At 40.0% G+C, this 27,182-nt stretch overlaps 3 protein-coding genes across 6 annotated transcripts; 2 read left to right on the forward strand and 1 right to left on the reverse strand.

Moving 5' to 3' along the window:
• Nucleotides 1-350: 350 nt before the first annotated feature.
• On the forward strand, nt 351-12,532 carry LOC111336527 (vascular endothelial growth factor receptor 1-like). Of its 4 annotated transcripts, none has more exons than XM_088745282.1 (6): nt 357-544; nt 6,519-6,578; nt 8,054-8,341; nt 10,383-10,691; nt 11,593-11,697; nt 12,035-12,532. In XM_088745282.1, the coding sequence occupies exons 1-6, from the start codon at nt 481-483 to the stop codon at nt 12,319-12,321; spliced, it is 1,113 nt and encodes a 370-aa protein (XP_088601408.1). In that variant the 5' UTR covers nt 357-480; the 3' UTR covers nt 12,322-12,532. The 4 variants fall into 4 exon arrangements, with proteins under 4 accessions (XP_088601409.1, XP_088601408.1, XP_088601406.1 ...); XM_088745280.1 differs by lacking the exon at nt 357-544 and adding an exon at nt 6,712-6,941 and having other exon boundaries at nt 6,533-6,578; XM_088745281.1 differs by lacking the exon at nt 357-544 and adding an exon at nt 6,712-6,941 and having other exon boundaries at nt 6,541-6,578; nt 11,593-11,688.
• A 1,106-nt stretch (nt 12,533-13,638) lies between these two features.
• Nucleotides 13,639-15,969, forward strand: LOC111336529 (uncharacterized). The gene is made up of 2 exons (XM_022942638.2): nt 13,639-14,953; nt 15,330-15,969. Exons 1-2 carry the CDS (start codon nt 14,740-14,742, stop codon nt 15,857-15,859), a joined length of 744 nt encoding a protein of 247 aa, XP_022798373.2. The 5' UTR covers nt 13,639-14,739; the 3' UTR covers nt 15,860-15,969.
• A 3,146-nt stretch (nt 15,970-19,115) lies between these two features.
• Nucleotides 19,116-23,775, reverse strand: LOC111336525 (homeobox protein MSX-1). The gene is made up of 2 exons (XM_022942633.2): nt 23,394-23,775; nt 19,116-19,817 (listed from the first exon to the last, which is right to left on the reverse strand). Exons 1-2 carry the CDS (start codon nt 23,632-23,634, stop codon nt 19,552-19,554), a joined length of 507 nt encoding a protein of 168 aa, XP_022798368.1. The 5' UTR covers nt 23,635-23,775; the 3' UTR covers nt 19,116-19,551.
• Nucleotides 23,776-27,182: the final 3,407 nt, after the last annotated feature.

Consider the following 27,182-nt stretch of genomic DNA (forward strand, 5'->3'; position numbering starts at 1 on the left):
CAACTGCACTTTAATTCTGTCAACAGTTTATTTCTGACAACAGACCATAAAATACCTGTGTCTGAGTTTATTTCATAGAAATTGGAAGAGTCTGCTTTACTCTCTCGAACCGTATTTTTGTCGGAAACTTTAAAAGTTCATGCTATTTTTCTCTTACGAAATTAATAAATTTTGGTACTACAAATGTCCCATCTCAACCCACTCATCCGAAAAAAACAACTCTTGCACGCGTAGCATGCCCATGTTTATCTTAGTGAATTTTCCTTGCATGGCTTCTCATCTTTAATTTATTGATTATTCTATCGGATTACTGTTGATTGACGGCTAGATATACTGCTTCAACGCTATTGGATTGCAAACTTATTTCAAAACCTCCTGCTTTTCTCAGAAACGCATTTCCGTAAGACGCTGCTTCGATCAGTAAAACGATCAGTTAATTACTTAGACTGGAGACGTTTAGTCGATGAAAGAACCAAGAACATGACTTCAGGACATAAACTGCTGTTTTGGATTCTCGTTTTCTCGTTAAAAGAAGCCATAGATGGTGAGTATGGGAAAATAAATCTTACTCATGTCATCAACTCATAAGTATATCAGATTCTCGAACACTGAAGGACCTTTTTTAAGCGCAGTCTTTACTACCGTAACAAAACCACACAAGACGGTCTGAGTAGATCAAACTGATTTTAAATGACGCAAGAAAGAACTTAAGAAAAGCTACCATCGTTGTAAAACGTAAGCAAACGCAGCTTACGACCTCATTAACGACGTTCTTCTGTTTGGCAACTCACTGAAGGAACGGATTGAATATAATTGATTATACGTATGATGCACGATCCTCGCAATAGAAAGCGCTATTTATGCAGTAGCGAAAATCAGACCTGAAAAAAATCAGGCCTGTACGGGATTCGAACCACTGACCTCTGCGATACTAGTGCAGCACTCTACCAATTGAGGTAACAAGCCAACTGGGAGCAGGCCGTTAAGTTGATTCCTAATAAACCCGTGTTGATAAATCAGATACATAAATATATGAACTTCATATATTCATTGTACATAATTGATTATGTAGTCGATCTAGAATGTGATTTCCTTTGTTTGCAACAGAACTAGAAAAATCATAGTTTAGTCGGTATGGACTGTTAAAATTCGGAGCTCGCTTAGACAAGACTCGGAAAGCAAATTGTGTTAAACCATGCGTCATTGATATTGCGGTTCGAGCCATTGAAGCGTTAGTAGAGGGCAACTTAAGAATAATAGATTGCTAACGTAAAAGAAACACTACTTTGTAACGTTATTGTCACGCAATCGCTTGTTGTCATGTGACTCTTGTTAGCCAATCACGTTAGTCTTACCTCGTGCTAGGATTCGCTTGCACTGTAAGTTCTTCGTTCTATTAAACATTAAGATTCCAACTACCTTGGGATAGTTTATTTCACTGGAATCTCAACATGGTGTCAGGAGTCTTCTTTTAAATTGTCTTCGAACTCCTAAAACCTTCACGAGCGACCTGTAACGCGAAGAATTTTTGGAAATGCCTCCACCGCCTGATGAATCGGACGCCACTGGCTCAACACAGCAGATCGCTTCTCTGACTTTTACTACTAACGTACCTCCACCAGGACGGCTGGAATTAAAAGGCAATCTCACCGAGAACTGGAAGAAATGGAAACAAGTTTGGGACGCCTACGAAACCGTCACAAAGCTAAACGAAAGGGAAAGTAGATTCCGTGTAGCGAGTTTCATCACCTGCATAGGTCCCGACGCGCTCGAAGTACACAATGGCCTGCCCTTTTGCTCAGATGAGGACAAACAAGACATAAATGTCGTTCTGAATCTATGGAAGTCCCATTGTATTGGTCAGACAAATGTTATCTACGACCGTTACAAGTTCAACAATCGCAAACAAGAGTCTCACGAATCGATCGATGTTTACGCTGCGGCACTGCGAGCGTTAGCGGCAACGTGCGATTTTGGCGAGTTAAAAGCTGAGATGATTCGCGACCGCCTCGTTTGTGGAATCACCGACAATAGTGTTCGTCGAAAGTTGTTGCAAGAGCCTAAATTATCGCTTGAAAAGTGTTTGGATATCTGTCGATCAGCCGAAGCCACCAGTGCTCACCTCAAGGTTATCAGCGGGCAGTCACCGAGCACAGGCACACCAGCTGATATTGTCAATGCAGTAGACAAGCGGAAAAGGTCGAAAGCGCCACCCAAACGACGCAGCGCCGGTGAGAAGCAAAAACAGCCCTTACCCGAACCCAAAGAAGATTGGTTAAAACGTTGTAAACACTGCGGAAGAAGTCACGCCAAGCAACGCACGAAATGTCCTGCATTTGGAAAGCTGTGTAGTGCATGCAATAAACCCAATCATTTTGCTGAAATGTGCAGGAGTGTTTCTAGTAAAAACAGCCGAAAACGGAGTGATGTTAACATGGTCACCTCTGAAGATTCCTCCGAAGAAGAATTGCTGTCAGTATCCTTTGATTCACATGAAGGAAATGTACATGCAGTCGATGAAGACAATTTTCCTGAGAAGAAAATCTTTGCGACAATGGAAATTGCAGGAGCAAATATTCAAATGCAAATCGACACGGGTGCCTCATGTAATGTTTTACCTCAAAAATTTGTGCCCTCAGGAACACTCATTACTGAGACTGACCGTACTTTGAAGATGTATAGCAAGTCTACTTTGCCTGTCTTAGGAACATGTAGAGTGAGCATGCGTAACCCAAAGAACAGCAAGAAGTACAATGTCGAATTTGTTGTTGTGAAAGGCAATTATACACCGTTGATTGGATCTCGTGCTTCTCAGCAAATGAATCTGGTAACAGTTCACCAAGAAAACATTCAGCAAGTTACCACCGACGCTCAAAGTCTTACCCTGAATCAAGTAGCAGAAGAGTTTGGAAATGTGTTTAAAGGACAAGGCTGTATGCAAGGAAAACTGCACCTCGAAATTGACGCAGCAGTCACACCAGTGATTAATCCACCCCGTCGAGTCCCGTTTGCACTCAAAGATAACTTGAAGTCTGAATTAGACCGGTTAGAGAGACTACAAATGATCCGGAAAGTAAAGGAGCCAACTGAATGGGTGTCAAGCCTCGTAGTGGTGGAAAAGCCGAATGGCAAGTTGAGGGTTTGTATCGACCCAGTCCACTTGAATAAGGCGCTGAAGCGATCGCACTATCCTTTACCCGTAATAGAAGACGTCCTTCCTGAGCTATCCGACGTCAAAGTTTTCAGCAAAGCCGACCTTAAAGATGGTTTCCTACACATTGAGCTTGATGACGAGTCATCCTTATTGACCACCTTCCAGACACCGTGGGGACGCTACTGTTGGAAGCGTATGCCCTTTGGAATTTCACCCGCTCCCGAGCTGTTTCAGCAAAAGCTTGACCAAAACTTAGAAGGGCTACCCGGTGTACACAGAATCTTCGATAACCTGCTTATAACAGGAAAGGGTCCTACCCTCTCAGCAGCAACTCAGGACCATGATAAGAACTTAAGAGGTCTTTTAGAAAGATGCCAAGAAAGGAACATTAAGCTCAACAGGGACAAGTTCATGTTCAAGTGCTCCCAAGTTCCATTTATCGGTCACTTATTGACTAGCGAAGGATTGAAGCCTGACCCACAGAAAGTAGAAGCTATCTGCAACATGCCCAAACCGGAAGATGTTCAAGCGGTACAGCGTTTTGTTAACACAGTGAAGTACCTCTCAAGGTTTTTAGAAGACCTGTCCGATATGTCTGAGCCCCTCCGCAGACTTACACATAAAGGTGCTCTTTGGAAGTGGTCTCAGGAGCAAGAAGAGGCCTTTACAAAGATCAAGAAAGCTGTGTCCACTGCTCCAGTGTTAAAATTTTTCAATCCAAATAAGCCAGTTGAGGGTGAAGGAGATGCCTCAGAGAAAGGAATTGGCTTCGCCCTTATGCAAGAAGGTCAGCCTGTAACCTATGCGAGCAGATCTCTCGCGAAAGCTGAGCAAAAACTACTCACAAATCGAGAAGGAGCTACTTGCACAAGTCTTTGGCATGGAGCATAATCACCAATATGTATACGGCAGAAAGGTTACCCTGTGGACAGACCACAAGCCTTTAGAGATAATTGCCAAGAAACCTCTGGCTGCAGCTCCAAAACGTCTACAGCGTCTTATGATGAGATTAACGCAGTATGATGTGGAAATCAAGTACAGACGTGGCCCTGAGATGTATCTTGCCGATACACTTTCTAGAGCGTACTTGCCCCAGGAACACCACCCAGGAAAGGCAGATCAAGAAGTGGAGAGGATCCATTCTGTAAATTTCCTATCAATATCTGAGCCACAGATCCAAGAAATCCGCGAAGAAACTGCCAAAGATCCTGTCTTGCAGACTCTTAAAGCAACGATTCTAAATGGTTGGCCTAGCCAAAGAAAGGAACTACCTCCTGAACTGCATGAGTACTTTAAAGTCAAGGACGAGTTGGCGACACAAGATGACATCATTTTCAAGGGTCCCAAATGCGTCATCCCGAAAAGTCTAAGACCCAAGATCAAGGAAAAGCTCCACCGATCCCACATCGGTATTCAAGGTTGTTTAAGAAGAGCCCGTGAAGTGGTGTATTGGCCCAACATGAACAGAGAAGTGACAGAATTTATCTGAAAATGTGAAACCTGCAACACCTTCCAGTCTGCCCAACAGAAAGAGCCTCTTATTTGCTATGAAATCCCACAGCATCCTTGGGAAAAGATTGGTTGTGACATCTTCACATTTAATAATCAAGACTACCTGTGTACCGTCGACTACCTCTCCGATTATTTTGAGATTGATGAGCTACGCAAGTCAAAGACAGGTGCCACAGTGATTGGAAAGCTTAAGAAACGTTTTGCCACCCATGGAATTCCAGATACATTCCACAGTGATAATGGTCCACCCTTTTCTTCAAATGAGTTCTCAGCCTTTGCAGCAATGTACGAGTTTGAACACGTCACCAGTTCGCCGGAGTATCCGCAGAGCAACGGCAAAGTGGAAAATGCAGTTAAAACAGCAAAAAGCCTGATGAAGAAATCTGCTAGTACAAACTCGGATTTTCAGCTTGTATTGCTTGATTGGCGAAATACACCAACAGAAGGTATGAAGAGTTCACCAGCACAACGATTGTTCAGCAGGCGCACAAGAACACTGCTGCCGACCTCGAAGAAACTCTTAAAACCCCAGTTAGTCACAGATGTTAGAGAGAGGAAGTTACAGAGGAAAGAAGTTCAGACACGCTATTACAATCAAAATGTCAAAGAACTTTCCAGCCTCATCAAAGGTGATGTTGTGCGCATGAAACCACAAGCCTCTGACGGAAAGCAGAGATGGACAAAGGCACAAGTTGAGCAACAAGTAGATGTCAGATCCTACGCTATTAGAACAGAAGATGGCAGGTTGTTCCGAAGAAACCGGAGACATCTTCGGCAGTCCAAGGAACCGTTCATGCCCAAGGATGGGGACATTGAAATTCCAACTCCAATTCTGAACAGTCCACCAACCAAAGCCAGCACAGAAACCTTATCAGGAGAAAACAGCACAGGACACCCAACAACACTGACCAGAAACCAACCAGGGCCAAGATCATCAGCTACCCGTCCAGCCCCATTGACTGAGTGCCAAAAGAGCAATGTGGTCACACGCAGCGGACGCTCTATTCGTCCCCCTGACTACTAATAAGACTTTGTTCAGACTTAGATCTTTACATTTATTTCTTTTTTTTGTTTACTGTTCGGCCGAGTTTGTGACGAACATTATCATTGTGTTTCTCAGATTATTTCCGTGTACACCTGTGCGAATATTTTTATTGGAACCGTTCATCGTTTCATTTTCTCTATAGTTCCAGTTGTTTCTTAAAAAAAAAAAAAAAAAAAAAAAGAAGGAAAGGTGTAACGTTATTGTCACGCAAGCGCTTGTTGTCATGTGACTCTTGTTAGCCAATCACGTTAGTTTTACCTCGTGCTAGGATTCGCTTGCACTGTAAGTTCTTCGTTCTATTAAACATTAAGATTCCAACTACCTTGGGATAGTTTATTTCACTGGAATCTCAACATACTTAACTGTAAGGATTTAATAAAAACCTATTGGAGAGAGCTGACTGTCAAACGAATTGTTGATAAACAGATCTAAAATGAATGCCAATATTTTTCAAGGTGACCAGAGTTGGCGAAGGAGAAAAGTTGGGGGCGAAAAAATATTCGTGCCTTACTTTTATAAGTGCTGATAGTTTCGAAAGAAACTGTTTGGGGCTGCGTCGGTGGGGGTAACGAAATAATTTGGATATATCAACAAAGTTGAAATGGTAAATTGGCTACCGTAACAATTACAAAAGCTGACGTTTCGAGCGTTCTATTCGCTCCGACGAAGGGCTAACGCTCGAAACGTCAGCTTTTGTAATCGTTACGGTGGCCAATTTACCATTTCAACTTTGTTGATATATCCAAATTACTTTTATAAGTCTTATCGACACAACTTGAATGTCTTCTTTGTTTGCTTTCTTTTCAGCATATCCACAGTTTACCTGTGGACCCTTTGGTATAAAACATGATATCAATCAAAGAGGAGGTAAGTTTCATGATCAACTCAATTATAAAAAAACCAAACCAGAAACGCCAAAACAGTCGTTTAGATTTTTCTTTAATTAAATCCAAAACTAGTCACATTTCATTAAAATCATCGATAATGTGATATGAAATAGGGACCTCAAGTAAACTCCGACGGCGATGGCAAAACCAAAGATCCCATGGGCAGAACAACAGCTCAGCACGTGCGTTTTCAAACTCTGTGCATTTTCGAACCGTCCTCGGAAGTACAACATCATGAAATCATCAAAATTTATGTGGTTCGAGAACAGAAAACCTCACAGAAAACCCGCCATTTTTGTGACAAGGAGGCGAAGCCACATAGGCTGTCGAGAGGAATTAGCGAGTAAGGGTAACATTAGAATTCCGATCTTGATCCAATTCTGACCCCATATTTCTTGGTGCTTCTTATTCCTTGTTTTGGAGAACTACAGCAAACAATAAACAGGATGGTGCCTGAGATAACAAACCTTTTCCTTATAGAAATATCTCATATTGTGTCATCGGCGCATCATGTAAATACAGAGAAGATGTTATTTCGAAGTTGAGCATTTTACCGTTTGAATCATCGTGTTGTACCCAGTAGATTCAAAGATATGATTTTTTTCAGCTCTTGCCGTGACACCACGAAATATGACCAACATCTCAAAAGAATTTCACAATGGCGTCTCTAGTGGCACGTAATTGTTTAGCAGAAATAATTAAATAGGCCTGATCTTGATCTGATTAGAAGTGAAAGTTTATGTACGTATTGACTCAGTATTTGGCTCGAGGTCATAACGTACGAACCGCGCGCAGCGAGGTCCGTGCCTCATGACCGACTTTGAACCTCAACACTGCTCACACGCGCTCATTTTCCACAATTTACGGTTAGATCTTACGTTTTTGTTTAGCATTTTACGACCACTGCAAAAAATCCTTGGGAATTAAGTAAGTTTAGTTGCCACTTTTAATGCAATACAATTCTTTGGTGTCAATGTCAATGAACTTAATAAACATCGTGATTTCAATTGCGTGGTTTCTCAGAAACTTGAAGTAACCTGATTGTCCAATCAAAGGCCAACGAAAGCTACAACGAAAAAATCTCGATACTACAGTGCTAAATCAACTTGGTTTCCGCAGTGACTCTCGCGCTGGAGACGTGGTCTTATGATGTCTGGTGAAGGGAACCGCCATAGAACATTTCCTTACCTATAGCCTTCCCTTGTGTGTAAGAGGGTCGGTCGGTTAAAAAAATGAAAAAACAAACAAAAAAACAAAAAAGCAAGACGTTCGAGTTCAGAGAAAGCCGGAAAGCCATTACCATTAGAAAGGTTTAACTGAAAGAAAAGAGGGAAGTCAATTACTGATTATGTAGATAGACGGACACTACCCAAAAACTGTTCGGTCTCAGGGTCTATGCTTCATGTTTTTGTAGGTGTCAACGTTTCATACATATAGTTTTCTTTTTCTATATAGACGGTAAGCCTCAGGTGACTTGTCTGAGACCATTGCAAAGCGTACACTTAGATGCGCATGTGCAAATTGAATGTGAGGTTATCTCCGGCACCTTTGCTAATATCACGTGGTTTCATAATGGAATATCTCTCAGCGAGCTAAAGGAAAGCTTCGTGACGATTGACAAACGGTCCTGTGGTCAAACGCTGAAAATTAGATACGCCAGCTCACGCGATGAAGGAAAATACACATGTGCAGCCACTAACAAGTTTGGAACTGTCAATAAGACATGCTATCTTCATATCAAGGGTATTGTGTTTGATCCTGTTGTTCTTACCTCTGTTTAGCGAAATCCGCGGCTCATTAAAAGACTTAAGTTGAAATTGTAAATTGGCCACCGCAAAGAGTTAAAAAGCTGACGTTTCGAGCGTTAGCCCTTCATCATTCGCTCTGACGAAGGGCTAACGCTCGAAACGTCAGCTTTTTAACTCTTTGCGGTGACCAATTTGCAATTTCAACTTGGTTAATGTTACCAAATTACCTTGTTACCCCCACTGTATCCTCATTATCCCTCACCCCCCTTATTGGAGATCAATTTTTGATATAACTCCCCCCCCCATATATACCGCGATGGCGACGACTGATTTTCCCTCCGTTCCCCCTTAAACTTCGTGATCCCTCCCAAAAATTATCCTCTCCCTCCCCTCCCTGAGTATAGTTAATAACTGATTCCTATCAAAATAAATAGCGGACAGGAACAGATCAGAAGCGGATCCAGGGGGAGGGTCCGGGGAGGGCCGACTCCTCCCCTTCATTAGACCTCTGAATATTCGTACCTCTTCTGTGAGACCGAGGAAGGTAACTTGACACACACGTCCACTCCGAAAGATACTTACACGCGGTTCTCTTCTGTCCAAAGTCCAAAATGGCTGATAAATCTTCCTGTCATTTTCGACCTCATACAGTAGTGATAAAGAAGTTAGGGCACGTGGTAATATTTTGTGTCTAGACCATAAACTATAGTATTCGGTGCCATTCACTCCATTTACTACGGTGGCTCTCAAGGGCCATCCACCTACAAAAATTTTCATGAATTTATCGCGCGATAAGTTTTGCTAAGCCTATTCATTCAAAAAATTTGCAATCAACATTATCGCGCGATAGATAAACTTATCGCGCGATAGAACAACTTATCGCGCGATAGAACACTGTATCGCGCGATAGAACAACTTATCTCGCGATAGAACAACTTATCGTGCGATAGAACAACTTATCGCGCGATAGAACAACTTATCGCGCGATAATTTTATTACTAGCTCCGATGGCCCCACGACCATTAGCACGTGGTCACATCCATAGCAAGATGGCGGACCAGGTTTCGAACGCGTGTAATTGTCCAAGAAATAAAGACTTTTGTTCTTGATTTTTGAGCAAGAGACGGTAATCTTTGGGTTAAATTAAATTATATTTCTATGCTTTCTACGCCTTATATTCATAAACAATCTTTCACCTTATACACCTTATATAGTTTAAAAACGTATCCCTCCACCTTATATTCATAAACAATCTTTCAAATATAGAGCAATAAAGTCCCTCTCATATCTTTAACCCCACTTACTAAGATAGCATAGAAATATAATTTAATTTAATCCAAAGATTACCGTCTCTTGTTCAAAAATCTAGAAATAAAAGTCTTTATTTCGTGGACAATTACTCACCTTCGAAACTTGGTCCGCCATCTTGCTATAGATGTGACCACTGGCTAATGGTCGTGGGACTATGGGAGCTAGTAATAAAATTATCGCGCGATAATATTATCTATCGCGGGATAAGTTGATCTATCGCGCGATAAGTTGTTCTATCGCGCGATAAGTTGTTCTATCGCGAGATAAGTTGTTCTATCGCGCGATAGAACACTCTATTGAGCGATAAGTAGTTCTATCGCGAGAAGTTGTTCTATCGCGCGATAAGTTGTTCTATCGCGCGATAAGTTGTTCTATCGCGCGATAAGTTGTTGTATCGCGCGATAAGTTGTTCTATCGCGCGATAAGTTGTTCTATCGCGGGATAGAACACTCTATCGCGCGATGAGTTGTTTTATCGCGCGATAAGTAGTTCTATCGCGTGATAAGCTGTTCTATCGCGCGATAAGCTTATCTATCGCACGATAATGTTGATTGCAAATTTTTTTGAATGAATGGACTCAGCAAAACTTATCGCGCGATAAAGTCATGAAAATTTTTGTAGGTGGATGGCCCTTGAGAGCCACCGTAATTTACTGTCATGTTAAGTGTCTAAGCCATTTATTGTAGTGTTTGGTGACTAAACCATTTTTACTTAATCCCACACAGCTCCTAAAAACAAACCTGAAGTGGAATACTTTAAGATTGCTGACAACCGCCAAACAGCTTACCTGAATGGAACTGTTGAACTCAAGTGTAAATTACTGCATGTTGACTCTGATATGTGGCTGTTGAATGGCACAAGGATTTCACATGGTGATCGTCACAAAATGATAAGGGATAAGGCCACCATTTGCAAACCTAGAAAGCTGTTTACCTTGAAAATAATAAACGTGACTGAGAATGACGAGGGACGGTACACATGCTATGGATATAAAAATGGTATAAAGGCAACAAAGGATCTTTTCCTTAAAACAGGTTTGTCATAACGTAAAGATGCATGGAATCGAAACCATTTCGTGCGAAGATTGACTTCAAAAGTAAAAAAATTAGACAATTTAGTAGCAACCTTTGGGTCTCACAGAGCCGCTTCTCTAATCATAGCAAGGAAAACAATAATTTTTCAAGTCAAAAATGGATAAACGACAAACAAATCTCCAAAAGACGGAAAAAAGAGCAATGAGACTAACGGCTAATTAATGCCTGACAGATTTGTCAAACACATTCAGGGACAGTTTTCGAACGCTTAGGTTACCTTTTGAGATCTCTAAATGAGGTTGCTTATACATCTTCAAATATACTTTACATTGGTGGAGATGAAATTACTTGACTTTTAGAGAAAAGCTGCTTCTTTCAGGAAGGTTGTTACTCGTTTTGTTACGAATTTTGGAGAACGAAGAAATCTGAGTTTCCCTGAAGCGTCAAATTCTAATTTTTAATTCAATTTAATTTAATTTAATAGCTTCGCCAACCGGCAGGGACACGGTAACAGCTTGCGCCAATTACTGCGGGCCCAATAAACCCACCCATCCCACCCCAGGGGAGGACATGCATCACACAGTAATCTCGTGTGTGGGAAATTAACGTCTCCTACCCCCAACCCTGCAGGAGACGGAACCTCCATTTATTCGTCCCTATCCGAGAAGACTAGAATATCTAATCATTTCTTGATGTTATAGAAAGGCAGCAAATTATTCTCAATTATTTTAAGACCCTGAGTGTTGGTTCGGCCGGGGCCCGAACCCTCGACCTCCCGCACAACACTCCAGCGCTCTATCCATTGAGCTAACCGGGAGGTTAGGACCTTGACAGAAACCTTGACAGAAACCTTGACAGACCTTATTGATGAGCCTTATTAACGATTTCATTTTCTTACCAGAGCCATGTCCAAGCGGTTATTACTGTCCCCCCGAAGGAAACACAGCTTTCCCTTTCCCCAGGTCTCCGCCGACACCAACACCTGGTATCAGCAAAGGTATGAAAGGTAACCAATGAATGACGACTGAGATATTATTGTTATTGATACCAACGCACCCAAGGAGTCCAGCTAAGAGGATATTGAGTGGCGGATTCTGTGGGGGAGGGGGGGGGAATTTAGGGAGTGCGAACCCCTCCACCATTAGAACTGTGTGTATTTTTCAACAATTGTCTGAGACCAAAATTTCTCCAAAGACAAGATCATATATTACTACATAACTAAGAGCATTATAAAAATTTACTTAAACATGTTCCGCCCTTAGATTATTTAGGTTCCAGTGTAAATGAAAAATTCTCTGTTCTATAAGTCAACGTTTAGACCCATAACGATTTATTGTCTTTAGAGGATGACCGTGAAACAAGGCAAGGGAATGAAAGATCCGGTACCTCTAGTGTCATCACGCAAGGGGAAAATCTAAAGACAGAATTGGCTCCTGTCAGCAGAGGATACAGCTTCCACAGACCAGATCGCGTGAGCATATTATTGTTCGCCGCATTAGCTTTTACCTATATAACAAACGCAAGTAACAGTTTTAGCGCACATTTCACTGGGTGTCATAAAGCCAAAACTAAAGTATTTAAAACAACCAATCAGATGAAAGGAAACTATCACATTGAGAAGTCAAAGTAAGAACATGGACACTGGCAAAGTCGCGGGAAAACGAGAGAGACTCAGGCGTGATCGATTTTAGTCAGTTTCATCTTATTGTGTTATGGATGCAGTTTCGAGAGGATGACATTGTCATTTAAGGGAACTCCACTCTTTTTTAACAAATAGCGCTCAAAATGTTCCAAATGTACTTCTAAATTGATCTGGCATAAAATATTACCTTACCAAGTAATCTGACTTTTTATCGCTTTCCAAAGAAGGGTCTTAGAGCCACTTCGAATTTCCCGCGGCCTCCATCTTGAATCGTGCGCAATGCACTCTGGGCTGTTGACGTGTAATGGTTGCTCGTTGCACTTGAAGCGTATTTTCTCACTCTTGTTGATGCTACACTGTATATTGCTGTCGTCTGAAGAAAATTTTAGTAAATGTGTCACAGATCTTCCCCATGAGTTAGAGCCGGACCACTCTTCAAGAGAAGGGAGACAGGAAAGTAAAGCAGTAGGTCAAGAATATTGAGAAGCATCAGGTTTTCATTCTGAAAATGTCGACCGCCGATTGAACACTTCATAGGGAAGATCGGTGACATATTCTGACAAAAATTTTCATCAAACGACAGCAATTTTCAAAACCGTGAGTGGATCCTCGTGGAAGGAAGCTTCAAAATCCTTAGAGATTTTTCAGTGGAGGATCGTATCAGAATCTTAAAGGGTCGTTGTGGTAGGGTTTATCAGAATCTCAGGGAGATCATTGTGAAAGAGAGTATGAAATCTAAAGGGGATTCCTTTGGAAGACAGTATCAAGCTAGTAGATACATAGCTTTTCCTAAGATCATTCTACTCATGAAATTTTCAGAGATCATCGGAGGATGAAAGTAAGAAACTAATGGTTTGTCCCTCAGGGTGGAACAACCCGCCTGGTTAGCTCAGTTGGGAGAGCGCCGGACTTCTGTGCGGGAGGTCGAGAGTTCAATACCGGCCGGACCAACACTCAGGGTCTTAAAATTAACTGAGAAGAATATGCTTCCTTTCTTTAACATCAAGAAATGGTTAGATATCCTAGTCTTCTCGGATAGGGACGAATAAATGGAGGTCCCGTCTCCTGCAGGGTTAGGGGCAGGAGACGTTAATTTCCCACGCACGAGATTACTGTGTGATGGATGTCCTCCCCTGGGGTGGGATGGGTGGGTAACAGGACCCCCGTTGATACCAGTGTTTACTACACTGAAGGGGCTATCCTGTATAAATATAAGATGTCTGTCTGTCTGAACTTCCCAAGTAAAATTCAATCGTCTCTACAGGAAAATGAGGGGGGGAGGTGGGTGGGTGGGGGGCATGGGATATCAGTATTTCCAGAGTGGCACATGTGTTCAGTAACTTGAGAAGAATTCCTTTTGAAATGGGGGAACTTACTTTCCTATCTTGATTGTCTCTGGTAACAGTGTCATCAAGATATCTTTTAGAGAGAACACTTCTTACAGTGCTTCAACGAGAAACGAAAACAAAGCTTAACGAATGGGTAACATTTTGCAAAGTCAAAATCCAGAATTCAGTCAGGAGTCAGCAGTAACATTTCTAAGCGTCAGCGTACGTCCTGGAGAGCTAGACACAAGATGATCTTGCTTCAAGTATCTAATGTAATAGCCAGAAAATATTGGTAGAGCTTTAGAGCCAGGTGGGGCCGAATACACTGAGTACGTGAGGAAGGCTTGAAGCAAACGGGCACTGTCATCTCATTGCGAACATGGCTGCATTGAATGACTTGAGTAGACATTCTTGGAAGCAATTTCAGCAAAAAGAGTGACGACAAATTCATTTCCAAAACCCAAACTTGTCAAATTTATTCCTTTATTGAAGGATTATCGGCAATACCGAGGAACAATAACCCCAATGGAAAAGTTCAATTGCGTGTATCATTTTACGTCGGCAACTTTTACGTATGCCAAGATCTTTCTGACTGTCCATCACTCTTGTTTACTCCGCGGCTCCTAGCTAGATTCACTTTAATGGATATGTCTTCTTACATTGGCCTTGAAAGCAACGCCGTAACTTTGTACGGGCCGACATGGTAAACACGACACTGTTTTAAAGCCATAACATTAACTAGGAGTAATCTTGTTTTATGAAAAGTACTCCTCCATCAGCGGTGGAACACGCCGCAGATTACTAAACTACAGCTGAGATTAAAAGCAATCAAATTTACGTGACCACAGAGCAGGGAAACGGATTATAAGTACATTACGGCTAAGTCCACACACTGATCTGCTGGTAATGAAAGCTTGTCAAAAAGTTGTACAAAGTGTAAATATACATTAAGTAAATTACATTCTTTGGGCTTTTGAAACTGCTCAACAAAAGGTCGTTTATTCCAATAATGCCATGCGTGGTAAACAATATTTCTCATCTCTAACCTTTCTCACAAATTATCGTGTAAAATTTTACCATGTCCCTTGTCCCAGCGAAAGCAAATCTGAGTTTCTCCATTGAAAACATTCTCAAGGAAGAAAATTCTTCGGAAAGTTCTATAATAGCCAGACCGGATGATAATGATGATACAGCAATAGCTCTTCAACAAGGATCCTCTTCGCCTGAGAGATCTTTGACCAGTGATCTTCCATGGCTGGCATACACTAGATATTGTCCGCCTAAAATTCCAAGTAAGTGATATGAAATCTGTGTTTTCGTGTGTATTCTCAAAGGTCAACATTCTCATGGCTGTGATAAAGTTGAAGGTTTGTACTGAATTGCACCAAATCAGAGAATGCAAGGAAAAATGACTTAAGATTTTGGAATGACGGCAACAAAAAAAAGGCAAGATTTGATAAAAGCAGCCTTTAAGACTGCAGAAAAATACCCGCGAGTTCGTAAGTTGGAGGAATTGAAAAAAGGGTTCGATTTTGCCAAAATATCACCAGGCGACCCCTGTTTTCACACCTCGTGGGACAACTCAGACAGCTGTTCCATATCTATTGATTGTCAAGAATTACAGGTCAAATGAAGAAGTAAGACCTTAGCAGACTTTTTCTCTTGTAGGGTCGAAAAATCGTAAAACAATCAACAAGCGGAAAGTAAGTGGGAGCCCCAGGGTGCCATTCTCTTCAGAACAGCTACTGGAATTGGAGAAAAGCTATGAGGACACCCATTACGTTACTGCCGCCAAAGTTTCACAACTTTCTAGTAAGTTAAAACTTCCAGGAAACCGCATCAAGATTTGGTTTCAGAACCGCCGTGCGCGGGAAAAAAAGAAGGCAAGGAAGGTGGGAAAATATCAGAACCAACAACTGACTGAAAACGAAACAAGTGCCGAGACAACGATTACGCCTCGGGAAAAAATCGATCAAAATAGATACTGTTTATCACAATTTTACCCTGCTCCTTTTGGGAGGAGAGAATCCGCTTTCTCTCCAATGTTTATGTCTCGGTTAGTGTATACCGATTGTCCGTTAAAATGGAGGAATCTGAAATCAGTGCCCTATATATCAAACGTACCTCGGTTTCATAACCTTAAGTATGTTAACTGCGATCTGCACAAAGGAGTCAGGTGTTTTGTTCAACGTACATAACAAGTTAGATTTCCTTACAACAAACAATTCTGAGTGTGAAAACCCCTAGAAAGATATATCTGATTCATTAGTCATTTCAGTAATAAAGAAGGTAGTTTGATTTGATTAAATGCTGTCTCTAGAACTTCCTTTTGACTAACTCTCTTCAACGGCACATGACGGAATGAATGCCCATTACTGAAGAACAATGTTCACTTTTGTAAAGAAGCGAACAGAATGAAAAGTAGCCAACTTTTAATTGTTTGAGTCGGAGAAACATAATAATTCTTTTAAAGCGGCTTTGGTCTTTCATTGAGTTGATAGAGCATTCGAAAGAAAAATAGGACCTGGCTGAGTTCGATTCTTTATTGGGGACACAAGATTTTCTTTGTCTCTTGCTCGTGACCAAACGAACGACACGCCGTTATTTCTTCCACGACCAGGGTCATTTGAACGCGGGATGCTGTAAGACACTACTGATTTTGGCAACACTTTCCACAAGTGAACTGATCAACTCGAAAACCTTGCTCACCATCGCGTTTTCAGTTCAGTTGGTAGAGCATTGGATCGCGAGATCGAATAGTTCCGGGAGGTGGAGGAGAGGCGATAGGACTCAGTCTTTTCGCTTTGTCTTAAGTGAGTTGAACGATTACTTGCCAGTCCGTGTCTTGGATGGACTGGTAACGCCATGGCACAGACAACTGGCCCAGGCCATGCATGATTTTTTTTACTCTTGCCATAGTTAAACGATTTTTGTGTGACCGAGTCAAACTCGATTCGCGGCTTTAACGTGCGAAGAAGAACAAAAACGCAATAAACCGCCAGCAGCTGCTCATGACTCCACTGGTTAATTCAGTCTGCAATTTTTAATCACTTTATTCTCAAATAGAAATGCCAACTTAATGAAAAGCTTAGTTTGATCTTCTGCGGTTGTGGGTAAACCTGGTTTCATTTGCATTTCGGGATAAAATCTCTTATGTAGTTTGAATACCGCCGTCGTTTTCATTCGTAGGGTAAAATATGGAGATACTGACAACCTGTCTGTTAAACTCCTCCTGAGAAGATTAAATTATTGCACGCGCGGTTCTTACCAACTGATAACGCACGGCAAACAAATTTGGTTTTGGCGAAATTTTTAGAATACATTAGGAGATCACTGACAATGTTATAAGCTAATACAAGTCTACCTGAGAGAACTGAAGCACCGGAAATGTTTGATTGTTCATTTTATTGGAATAAGTAGGTTGTGTGTGTATGAAGTTTGATTGTGATGATCTATGGTTTATCCTTCTCAAAAAGTTTCGAGATTCATTGTTGTGCAAATGAAGTTTTTGTGGAGAACGTTTTTTTCGCAAACGACAATCAAACGACAACCTTCTGTGACCGACGCAAACCACAATGCATATATTAAACACAACGTCGGCATATTTTTAACCCTTGTCAAGACTTTGTACTTTCGGTTATTTGAGGTATACCGATGTACACTCCTATAAATACCTCTCTTTCACAAAAACACAAATCAACTTATCCAACCCGCTCGAAAAAGCCAGACATCTGGCGCTCCTATAATCCCACTCAATCACTTTAAAAAGAGACAAGCACAAGGAGGTGTGCCTATATTTCATAACAGATGATTGCAACCTTCATTCTGAATGTTTACTTTAAGGGCTCGGGTTTGCGTCAGTGGAATAGTTTTACTCAGTCAATCTTTACATAAGGTTTATACTGACTACACAGGAGCTACACTTATCAATAGCAACTCGGATTAACGTGACTGCTTGACCTACGGACCTGTATCTTTGCACGTGCATCCCAGACGTGCGAATTCCTTTTTTGCTAAACCTGTTTCCAAAAATATTCATCAGTGTCAGGATCATCTGCACACTTGCAGGAAATTGTCTTTAGCGTACATGCGGCCTTAAAATGATATATCACGAAGTATCTAGACACTCTTGACGTAATAAAAGAATTAGAGGGATGGAAAATGGTGTCTTGGAAAATCACGATTCTCGCAAATTTTTCATTCTATATGTTCTATCACCAAAGCTCGTCAGCCATCGCCGGCGGTAAATATTGAGGTCGCTCATTTCTTTCAAAGTTCTCCAAATCTACTTTTTGTAGCCGTGGGTCTCAAAATGTATAGCGGAGAAGTTTGTGTTTGATTGCTTACGTTTGAAACTACTAGAATATGAAAGGTGATATCGGAAATGCGAACTCAAAGCAGAGAAAGCTAAATGAAAAGAATTTTGAAACTTTTTTTAATTGTCTGAGTAAGGCGACTTAACAAGAAAACTGAAAATTAACGATAAACCATCTGCTTTCGGTTTCGGCTACATATCTCAAAATGTGTATTTCCTCTGAATGAGTATTTTTTCCGATGCTAATTTTCTTTCCTCGAGCGAAGTCATTGTCACGCATTTGCTATAATCAAGATTTTCAGTTCACGAAGGAGAAGCAATACTAATATCGTTTAATTGGTAGTTCTGCGAGCGTAGATGATATTGTTTTTGATCATGCGTGCATGGAGCTGATACAACAAGAAATAAAAAATATAACAACATAGCTTCTAGACAAGTCGTTATTGGTGTCATCTAGAGTACCATTTGTGCAAATTGTCGTATTACTCGAACTTTACCGCTTAAAATTTGTGAAAGTTAAAGCTCTTAATGAGCGCAATGAGTGTCGCAGAACCAAGCCCAAAAGTAATCACTACGGCCAATCAAGACAAAGGAAAATGCCGTAACGAGCCAATTAGAACTCGAAGTAAAAAGAAACAAACTGCCTTAAGGATGGAAAAATGAGAGTGTCAGTCCGCCGACCAGTTTGAGTTTTGAATCCGTTAGAACAAGTGGTACGAGTTGTTTAAACGAATATCAGAGCGAAGATAATACAAAATTAAACCAATCCCAATATCTTTTGACGCTCACTTGAAATTTGACTCGTTGTGGTGATAGCTTCCTTGCATAAGGACGCAACGACTAAACTAGCCCTAGCCGAAAGGCGAACTACATCGATTCGTTATTTGTTATGTTATCTACTGGTCGAAACATGATTTATTTCATATTTGTTGTTTGTAATAAGATCGCCAAACGGGAACAAAATATCCACCAAATTTGTCTCAATCTCAATATGTGGCTCCATAGCTGAGTGGGTAGAAGCGCTCGAATATTATCCTGAAGGTACGGGTTCAAAAATAATCGAGGCCTATTGTTATTTTAGAATTTGATTTTGTAATTGTTCTTAGACTATAGAGAAGAACTCGTTACGCCTCATCGAATTTACTGGCCAAAAAATGATTTATTTTCTATATTCACTATTTGTGACCAACAACATCAATAACAACAATTTTCTCATTACACAATAGAGCAATTTTCAATTGAACGCCATAAAACCAAACGCAAAGTAATCTCAGCGACCAATCAGAACAACAGTTTACATTATTATTAGCCAATGAAACTCAAAGTGGTTTTAAGTTTGCATCTGATTGGCTGAGAGGATGGTGTGAGTTTTCTAGACCAATCACAGAGCAGAGTTAGGTAAAAGCAACTGATACTCAGTTGAAAATTGTTCCAATAGGAAAAGGTAACAGAATCGATAAGAAATTAAATGGTAACAGTTCTAAAAGCTGGTGCCATTGTACAAGTTTGTCTCGACTGATATAAAGACTTCCTCTCTTTTTTGCACGTCTTGATATAGCTTAGAAGTCTGAAGTATTACGTACTTTGCACTTGAGGTGAACCGGGGTCTACGGAACTTTCTGCTTGTGTCTTTTTTTCGCGAGCTCTTCGATTCTGAAACCAAATCTTAACTCTGTGCTCCGTGACTCTCAAAGAGGACGATAAATCCCTCACTTCAGATCCTGAAAGGTACTGGGTCTGAATGAATTTGGCTTCCAGTGCTGCCAGCTGGGATGAAGAGAAGGGAATCCTGGGATTTCTGTCCAGTTTATGTCGGCGAGAGCCTTTTCGAGTTTTCGATCCTTAAAAATTAAAGATTACAATAAGATATTAATTGCTGAGTAAGATTCTGGCTTGATAAGTAGTCTAAGTTAATCAAAAGCTTTGTTAAGTCCGGTGTAACGATTGTCAAGTTTAGGTCCAGCAATATCGTAGGCTTTCTTCCACGTGGAACCCTCTCGACATTGCTGCACGATCCTAGAAGGGTATTGGACACTTTCCACATATAAATCTAGGATATGTTCTTACGCACCTGCGAGCTATTCGTGATTAACTCAGTCGTTTCAAAATCATACTAAAACATCATACTTGTCCCACATTTGTGACAAGACGGAGAAGATATCTTTTCCTGTTAATTGTATCTTGGCTACTTGACTCTATTCTTTAGATTTTTACGATTTCTACGATGATTTTTTAGACTTTAGTTACAAGCTTAGGACAAGAATAAAAAAATTAGTCCCTTCCGATTGTCGGCAACTACAGTCCCTACTAAAGAAAGATCCTAAACCCTTGTGACTGGCTTGAGACAAGATGAAATTGTCCTAACTAAAGAAAGATCTTAAACATTTGTGACTGGCTTGAGACAAGATGAAATTGTCCTAACTAAAGAAAGATCTTAAACATTTGTGACTGGCTTGAGACAAGATGAAATTGTCCTAACTAAAGAAAGATCTTAAACATTTGTGACTGGCTTGAGACAAGATGAAATTGTCCTAACTAAAGAAAGATCTTAAACATTTGTGACTGGCTTGAGACAAGATGAAATTGTCCTAACTAAAGAAAGATCTTAAACATTTGTGACTGGCTTGAGACAAGATGAAATTGTCCTAACTAAAGAAAGATCTTAAACATTTGTGACTGGCTTGAGACAAGATGAAATTGTCCTAACTAAAGAAAGATCTTAAACATTTGTGACTGGCTTGACAAAAGATGAAATGATCCCAACTAAAGAAAGATCTTTAATATTTGTAACTGAGTTGAGACAAGAAGAAATATTATCCCCCATTGGGGATTTCAAACTTTTCTTGACCTGATTTCGCGGGTGGGTGCAATACCAACTTACCATATATATGGCAGATACAGTCTCAACTAAGGAAATATATTAAACATGCATTTGCCAATGGCTTGAGACTAGAAGAAACATGATTTCCCTTTAGGACTAAGCCTTTTGGTTCTATGGATGGATGCTCTACCAACTGATGGACAGATGGCTTTATGATGAGGAATGCAATAAAATAGGTTTATCTCTCAAGGCGATCTCATGTATTTAATTTCTTGAACCTGCGAGATGATGTTCGAGAGGAAAGGCGGCCTTGGAGGAAGCAATCTGTTCATTGTCACTACAGTCCCAATTTTAGAAGAAAACAAAAAGGGGGTTAAAGATTTGTAACAAGCGCGGGTCACATATCAGGATCCTAACCAAAGATTTTCTGACTATAGAAATGAGATCGAATAAACTTTACCAAGTAAACTACAAGCATTTTTCACGAAGCAAGGCCGCATACGAGGTTTATATGTGACAACTTATTAAATCGTATCTTGGATGTCGATAAATCTCCCGACTGGTAGGTCATTTAATGCCACAGAACTCAATTCAAGAGAAAGCAATCTTTAAAAACGTCCAAATTACGCTCGAAACAATAATCAGATGATTAAAAATTGCTCCTCTTTTTTATGCAGGCCAGTTATCATTTAATCGCATGGCGGACCACCTGAAGGCGACACGTGTTCTGGCTAGAATGCTACAAAACAAAAGTATCTTACTGTTTTGAAGTTTAATTTAAAGAAACGAGAACACAGATCAGAAATAGTGTTATGATGGATTGCTGTAAATAGATCAAAGTGTGAAGCGTGCGTAATCCAGACCAACTGGCTGGCTTGGTGGACTGGAGAGAGTGTAGCCGAAAGAATCGAAATTGGAGAACGGAAAAAATGCAATCCGTATGGCTTCCCCAAGTGACCCAAGTACCGCACCCTTTTCGCACTTGTCAAACAGTTGATAGTAAACTATGAAAGGAATATACAACACGTCGTCAAAGAAATTAGTTTAAATAAAGACTGTTAATTTCAAACAACTGGGTGATAATAAAACGTAATGATAGAGATTAAGGTCTTAACGTCATTGAAAAACCTATTGTTTGGAGATAGGAAATCGTTAACTTGTTCTCAAAGAGCACAGAAAAACAGAATTAGGTTAATCATTTTTTGAAATAAAGAGCCCATACTTCAAACTGAATCAAAAATTTTTCAATCCCTTTAAGACTGACACGATTCTTGCTTTCCATCAGGATCTGTAAATGAAATTCTTGGGGAAGAAAATTTTAATTTGAGGCCGCAAAGTCATACTTAATAAAGCCTTAAGAAGGTTTTTAATTTAGAAACCGCTTTTCGGTTTTTTCTTTATTAATGAAAGGTAAAATGTTCATTAATGCCTCTTGAAAAATGTAAGTTTATTAGTTTTTTTCGTTTGGGGTGGAAGGGGCAGAGAACTATGCTGCTTTTCAAGCTGAATTACTTTTTTTTTTTTTGGACTACAAGCTTCGTACCACAAAATTAAGATATTGCTTACTAGACTAAGGAGAATACATGTATTACTTTCACCACTAAAATAACAGAATGATTCGCTCTTACTCTTAATGCATATGATTTGGCTTCGATGGACACTGTTGATAGTTCTAAGCAGTTCTTCTTTCCTCTTCAGATTTTGGTTTGAAATAAGTAAAGGGAATCATTTTTCCAGTCTTAAGACAGGGGTTTCAGTGACAGCCAAACACGAGAAACAGTAACCTGATTTACCTATCCAGCGAACTGTTTCCAAGCTGCTTCCTTCTAAATGCCGAGAGAAACACTATAGATCTTTGTGTAGCTAAAAACGTTCGCCTACTCAATGAATTTCATGAGTATTGATGTAAAACTTAGCTGGAAGTTTGGAATTTTTAGTACAAGTAAGTGGCTTATCGGACAAAATCGCATTTTAGAAAGAATGTTATAGTCGAGGTAAATAAAGAAAATAAAGTTAAGTGAAAGATACTTAAATTATCTCACGAAAAAGTCACGGTCTTTTTCGTTTACTTTGCCCGATTTTAGCGTTCAATCAGTGAAAAGTATAAAGTCCTCCGCGAACGGTTTGATTAGGCAAGGTTAAAGAAGATTACCGCAACTGAACAAAATCTGTCATTGTATCCACGTGCATTGATGAGGGATAAACCTCAGATCAATGTTCTGAAAAGTAAGTAACTAGGGCGATTTAGAATGAAGTCTTTTGGTTTACCCTTACAGCAAGGTGTAATAATCACCAGCTGCAACAACAAAAACCTCAACTCCTAACTCAACCTATCTTTTTAAACATGGATGGATAACACGCGGAGGAAGGTGGACAGATCAACATGAAAAAAAGGCTTTGACAACTAGCGTGGGACAAAGACTCAAGTCTGAATGCTCCGTGAAGAATCAAACCTCGTCATGTTCCTATTTCACCGCGGCGGGTTGCTCCTGCTAACTACGCTACACGGAGAACACGATGGTGAACTTCATATGAGAAGTACATCAGCTTCACAGGTTCAGTTATATTTTCATGCACTTAAATTACTTTTACTTACTTGGGATTTTCGGCGGACAGTACCTTGTGTACGCAAGCCAAGGTAGGCGTGAAAGTAGCGTCTGCATAGACGGTTTCCTTGAGCCATCACACTTCGGGGCGTACTCAGTGCTTCGCTTGGCTCTCGGTCCAAATTTTCCTTCGCTTAATATGTTCTCTATCGAGAAAGACAGGTATGGTTTGGCCGCTGGGGGCGCTTGCAAAGAACTGTTATCTTCAGAATCGCTAATTCTATCCTCCATGGGTTGTTCTTCTCAGGATGGACTGAAGACACTTATTTGTCCCAAGAGGAGTGCTGGCGGATTGCTTAACTCGGAGACAAAGCTGCACAGAGTTCTAAGCTGTTTACCGGCGCATTCTCCACAGGAAGTTTCAATTCAGATTCTATTATAAAGACGTTGATCTCGACAATGACGTGTCTTGTCAGGTTTATACGTGCTCCTGACAAATCCCTACTCTTAGTGAATAGTTCACTTGTCAACTAAACTTGAATATATCGTTTTAATCCGGGATTACGCTGATAAAACCCTTTATCGTATTATTAAGAAGACATCGAAAACAGCCCCAGTCATATCCGTAAAGCAAATGGGTGTATTCACCGTGTCATTTTCAACACTGAAATCAAATTGTATCCCCATCCAAGCTTACGGATATGGGGTGATTTTGTTTAAAATGTGTTTGTTCATTTCACGTCGGTCTCGAATGAAGTAATTTATTAACCGAGAGAAAAGACATTGTAAGACACTTGAGCTTGTCAAGTCTTAATTATCAGCCCTTGAAAATAAGCGCAACTCATATAAGATTTGTCTACTTAGTTGGAAAAGAAAAGGTCTTTGTTCGAGGATTTATGGCGATGTACTGGAAACAGTTTTGAGTATTTGTTTTAAACCAAACGTAGAAATGTTTTAAGTAACTCCCTATACGAGGAAATTACAGATCTTTGAATACCCATTCAAAAATGAATTCAAAAATGATTGAGCAGTGATCCAAATGACCAACGAAATCGATTAAAACACAATTCTCAAATTTAATTGGCAACAAAAACTTGAACGTAATTAATTACTGTAGATGGAGTTGGGAAATAAAATGTGAAAGCTTATTAATGAGTAGGGAAATTCGATTTTAGCGGTAAAAAGATAATAAATTCATTCGACAGAGAATAAGGCAAACAAATCCGCAAATTGTGAACAGTAGACTGCCCAGCTTAAATAAACAAAATCGGAAGTTTTGTAGTAAGCTGTATGCCTTGTGGAAATACTAATAATTTGTTGTCATGGAGTGACAAACACTTGTACAAGTCACCTTGTTTTTATGAACATTTTCTCGTCGTATCCTAACAACGGGTTCAGTTCTTGAGGTATTCCTTCACAAGAAATCTTCAAAAGCTTTCTCGTATGTAAAAAAAAAGCAGTAAATGTAAAATATGAGAAAACCATGTGTTTGACTGACAAGACATCTCTAGTTTTTGTGGCAAGTCCTTGGTAACATAAAACCGGCTCAATTTAAAGAGGAGCAATAATCATTTTAATAAGTCTAATAAGCGTAAAACAAAGCACGACGGCAGATGCTCAGAAGCTAAAGAAAAATACACAAGTTTTCAGACTGTGTGTTCAATTCAAACATGTCAGATGTCAGTGCAAAGGCTACAGGATATGTGCTGTACATTGCTTCCTCTCACGGACAGTATTTCCCATCGAAATATGAAATTGTAGAGTACATTATCGACGGCAATTGAATTCTAAAGAGCTGTACAAATTAATTCAATTAGAAGTTATTCTAACATCTCGAAATAAACCTCGGAAGCCTCAGGTGATTTGTCAGTGGAATAATCGAAAAGGGTGAAGCGATGTGTGTCAATCAGTTCGAGTACCTTGCAATTAAAAAATTCTGTTCTCGTCTCGGTCCAAATCTTACCGGTAAGCGAATATCAAATAAACTACGTTACGATTATGCTAACGAAAGAGAAACTTTCCACTTTTGTCTTTTGAACAAATCTTTTCAGTGCCATAGTTCCGTCTTTGTTCAAAGAGGGATTAATGTGTTTTGTTTAGGGAAACTGGCAGCGTCTTGATTAAGCTAAGCTATAAGAAAAACAATTACAAGTGATGTGGCGGGAATTGTGTCATTCTACCCATGAAGTGTTGCTTTTGTGCGGGGTATTTCAATGAATGAACAGGTATTTCCGGTTTTTGGAGAAAGCAGAAGTACACGTGTCCTATGAATCAAATTCCTTTATACAAAATACGATTGCAAAAGGAAAAAAAAGAAGGAAGGAAAAATCAGCGTCGTACAGCCCAAAAAGATAATCTATGGTGATCCTTTGAACGTCACTCTGACTTTTCAAACAACATGGCCGGACTTTGTACTTGAATGATACCACGTGGTCAATTAAAAAAAAAAAAAAAAGAAAAAAAAGAACCGCAGTTTATATAAGCTAAATGAAATTTCAAGTCGCGTCAAATCCCGGGAGCAGAACACATGCTAACATGGCAGATTCGAAGGGTATTCCCTGCGCAAGAAGAGCTAGTATCCCAGGGGGGACTTTTATGAAGTCTCGTTTGGGGGGGGGGGTGACTTTCATACTCCGGCCCTTCACCCGTTTAGGTCCCGTAAGTAATCTGCAGCCACAGTTATCATATCATGTGTTAGGGACGCGGTTTAACTCAAAGTAAGAGTGCAAAATCATGAAACTTCATTAGTTAGCGGCATCGCTTTATTGATTAGCTTTAAATGGAGATCATTAAGCCGTGAGAAATACTTCAACCAGTTAAAGAGCCCAATAGAAGAGTGATATACAAAATGATTATGACAAAACTGATGGGTAATTGCTTCCTCGGCAATGAAGAGCGCACGGTTATTTGTCTAACAATTAAAAATTTGCACTGATACTCTGAGAGGTACATTGGATCACCTGAGGGAGTCGTAAACAACTTGGGGCGACGTTCCTTGTCCGTAGATTGATCGACACCGAAGCAGATAAGCCTATCATGTAATGTTTTCCGGTTTTCATTATCAAGTTATTTAGCGGGTGATTAAAGCTGCCTTTTTTGTGTGTTTTGTAGATAAGCGCATTTTGTAACACTGCTGCCGGCCTCAAGTCACAGTAACCTGACTCTAGAGAACTTTGATGGATAATTTAAATTAGTTATGACGCTGACTAGTAAGGACACAAAAAAAGGAAGAAAGTTGCTATTCGTCTTGAACAAGCGTGGAAAACGAAACAATTTTAAGTCGCCTACGGAGAGGCGAACCTCAGACCTCAACCATAGAGGCAAAGATACTTATGGAAAGCTTTAGTCATTCAGTGTTAAGTTCACAAATGACAAGTCTCCTTCATACTGCGTGGACCAGTATTATCAAAGCGTCATGCCATTAGCTAAAATAAGAAAGATAGTAAATCTGTTTTTGAAAGCTGCAATTTTCACGAAGGAACTGTCCATCAATGTTCTAAGTTACGGGCGTCTTCATAGAGTTATAGGGTTTTTTTTTTTTTTTTTAGTCTTAAGTTTAAAACACCAAATAAAATGATGAGAAACGAAAAGGAATAAAATCAGTACGGATAAATAACTTGAACATGGATCTGGATAGCATAATTGAGGTTAAATTTTTTTCAGTTGTGAGAATTTTGTGAGGTCATGCATGTGCAGTCTTTCCTAATGTTGAAAACCGTGGTTACTTTCAGAGAAAAAATTATTAAAATCCCTATTTCAAAAGAAAACAGGACAGAACAATACTAAGAATAGTCGTTGAACAATAAAAAAGTAATACAAATAAACAACTGAAATAAAGG

Source organism: Stylophora pistillata, chromosome 14 (genome assembly GCF_964205215.1).
Source record: "Stylophora pistillata chromosome 14, jaStyPist1.2, whole genome shotgun sequence".
Lineage (NCBI taxonomy): Eukaryota > Metazoa > Cnidaria > Anthozoa > Scleractinia > Pocilloporidae > Stylophora > Stylophora pistillata.

What these genes read in the sequence shown, in the direction of transcription:
- LOC111336525 (XM_022942633.2), bottom strand. Translation starts at nt 23,634, where the DNA reads ATGGAGGATAGAATTAGCGATTCTGAAGATAACAGTTCTTTGCAAGCG. An exon ending in CTGTCCGCCGAAAATCCCAA is followed by an intron (nt 19,818 to 23,393) that starts GTAAGTAAAAGT and finishes TTAATTTTTAAG; the next exon opens with GATCGAAAACTCGAAAAGGC.
- LOC111336527 (XM_088745280.1), top strand. Translation starts at nt 6,737, where the DNA reads ATGGCAAAACCAAAGATCCCATGGGCAGAACAACAGCTCAGCACGTGC. An exon ending in CTGTCGAGAGGAATTAGCGA is followed by an intron (nt 6,942 to 8,053) that starts GTAAGGGTAACA and finishes TTTTCTATATAG; the next exon opens with ACGGTAAGCCTCAGGTGACT. An exon ending in GGATCTTTTCCTTAAAACAG is followed by an intron (nt 10,692 to 11,592) that starts GTTTGTCATAAC and finishes TTTTCTTACCAG; the next exon opens with AGCCATGTCCAAGCGGTTAT.
- LOC111336529 (XM_022942638.2), top strand. Translation starts at nt 14,740, where the DNA reads ATGTCCCTTGTCCCAGCGAAAGCAAATCTGAGTTTCTCCATTGAAAAC. An exon ending in TTGTCCGCCTAAAATTCCAA is followed by an intron (nt 14,954 to 15,329) that starts GTAAGTGATATG and finishes TTTCTCTTGTAG; the next exon opens with GGTCGAAAAATCGTAAAACA.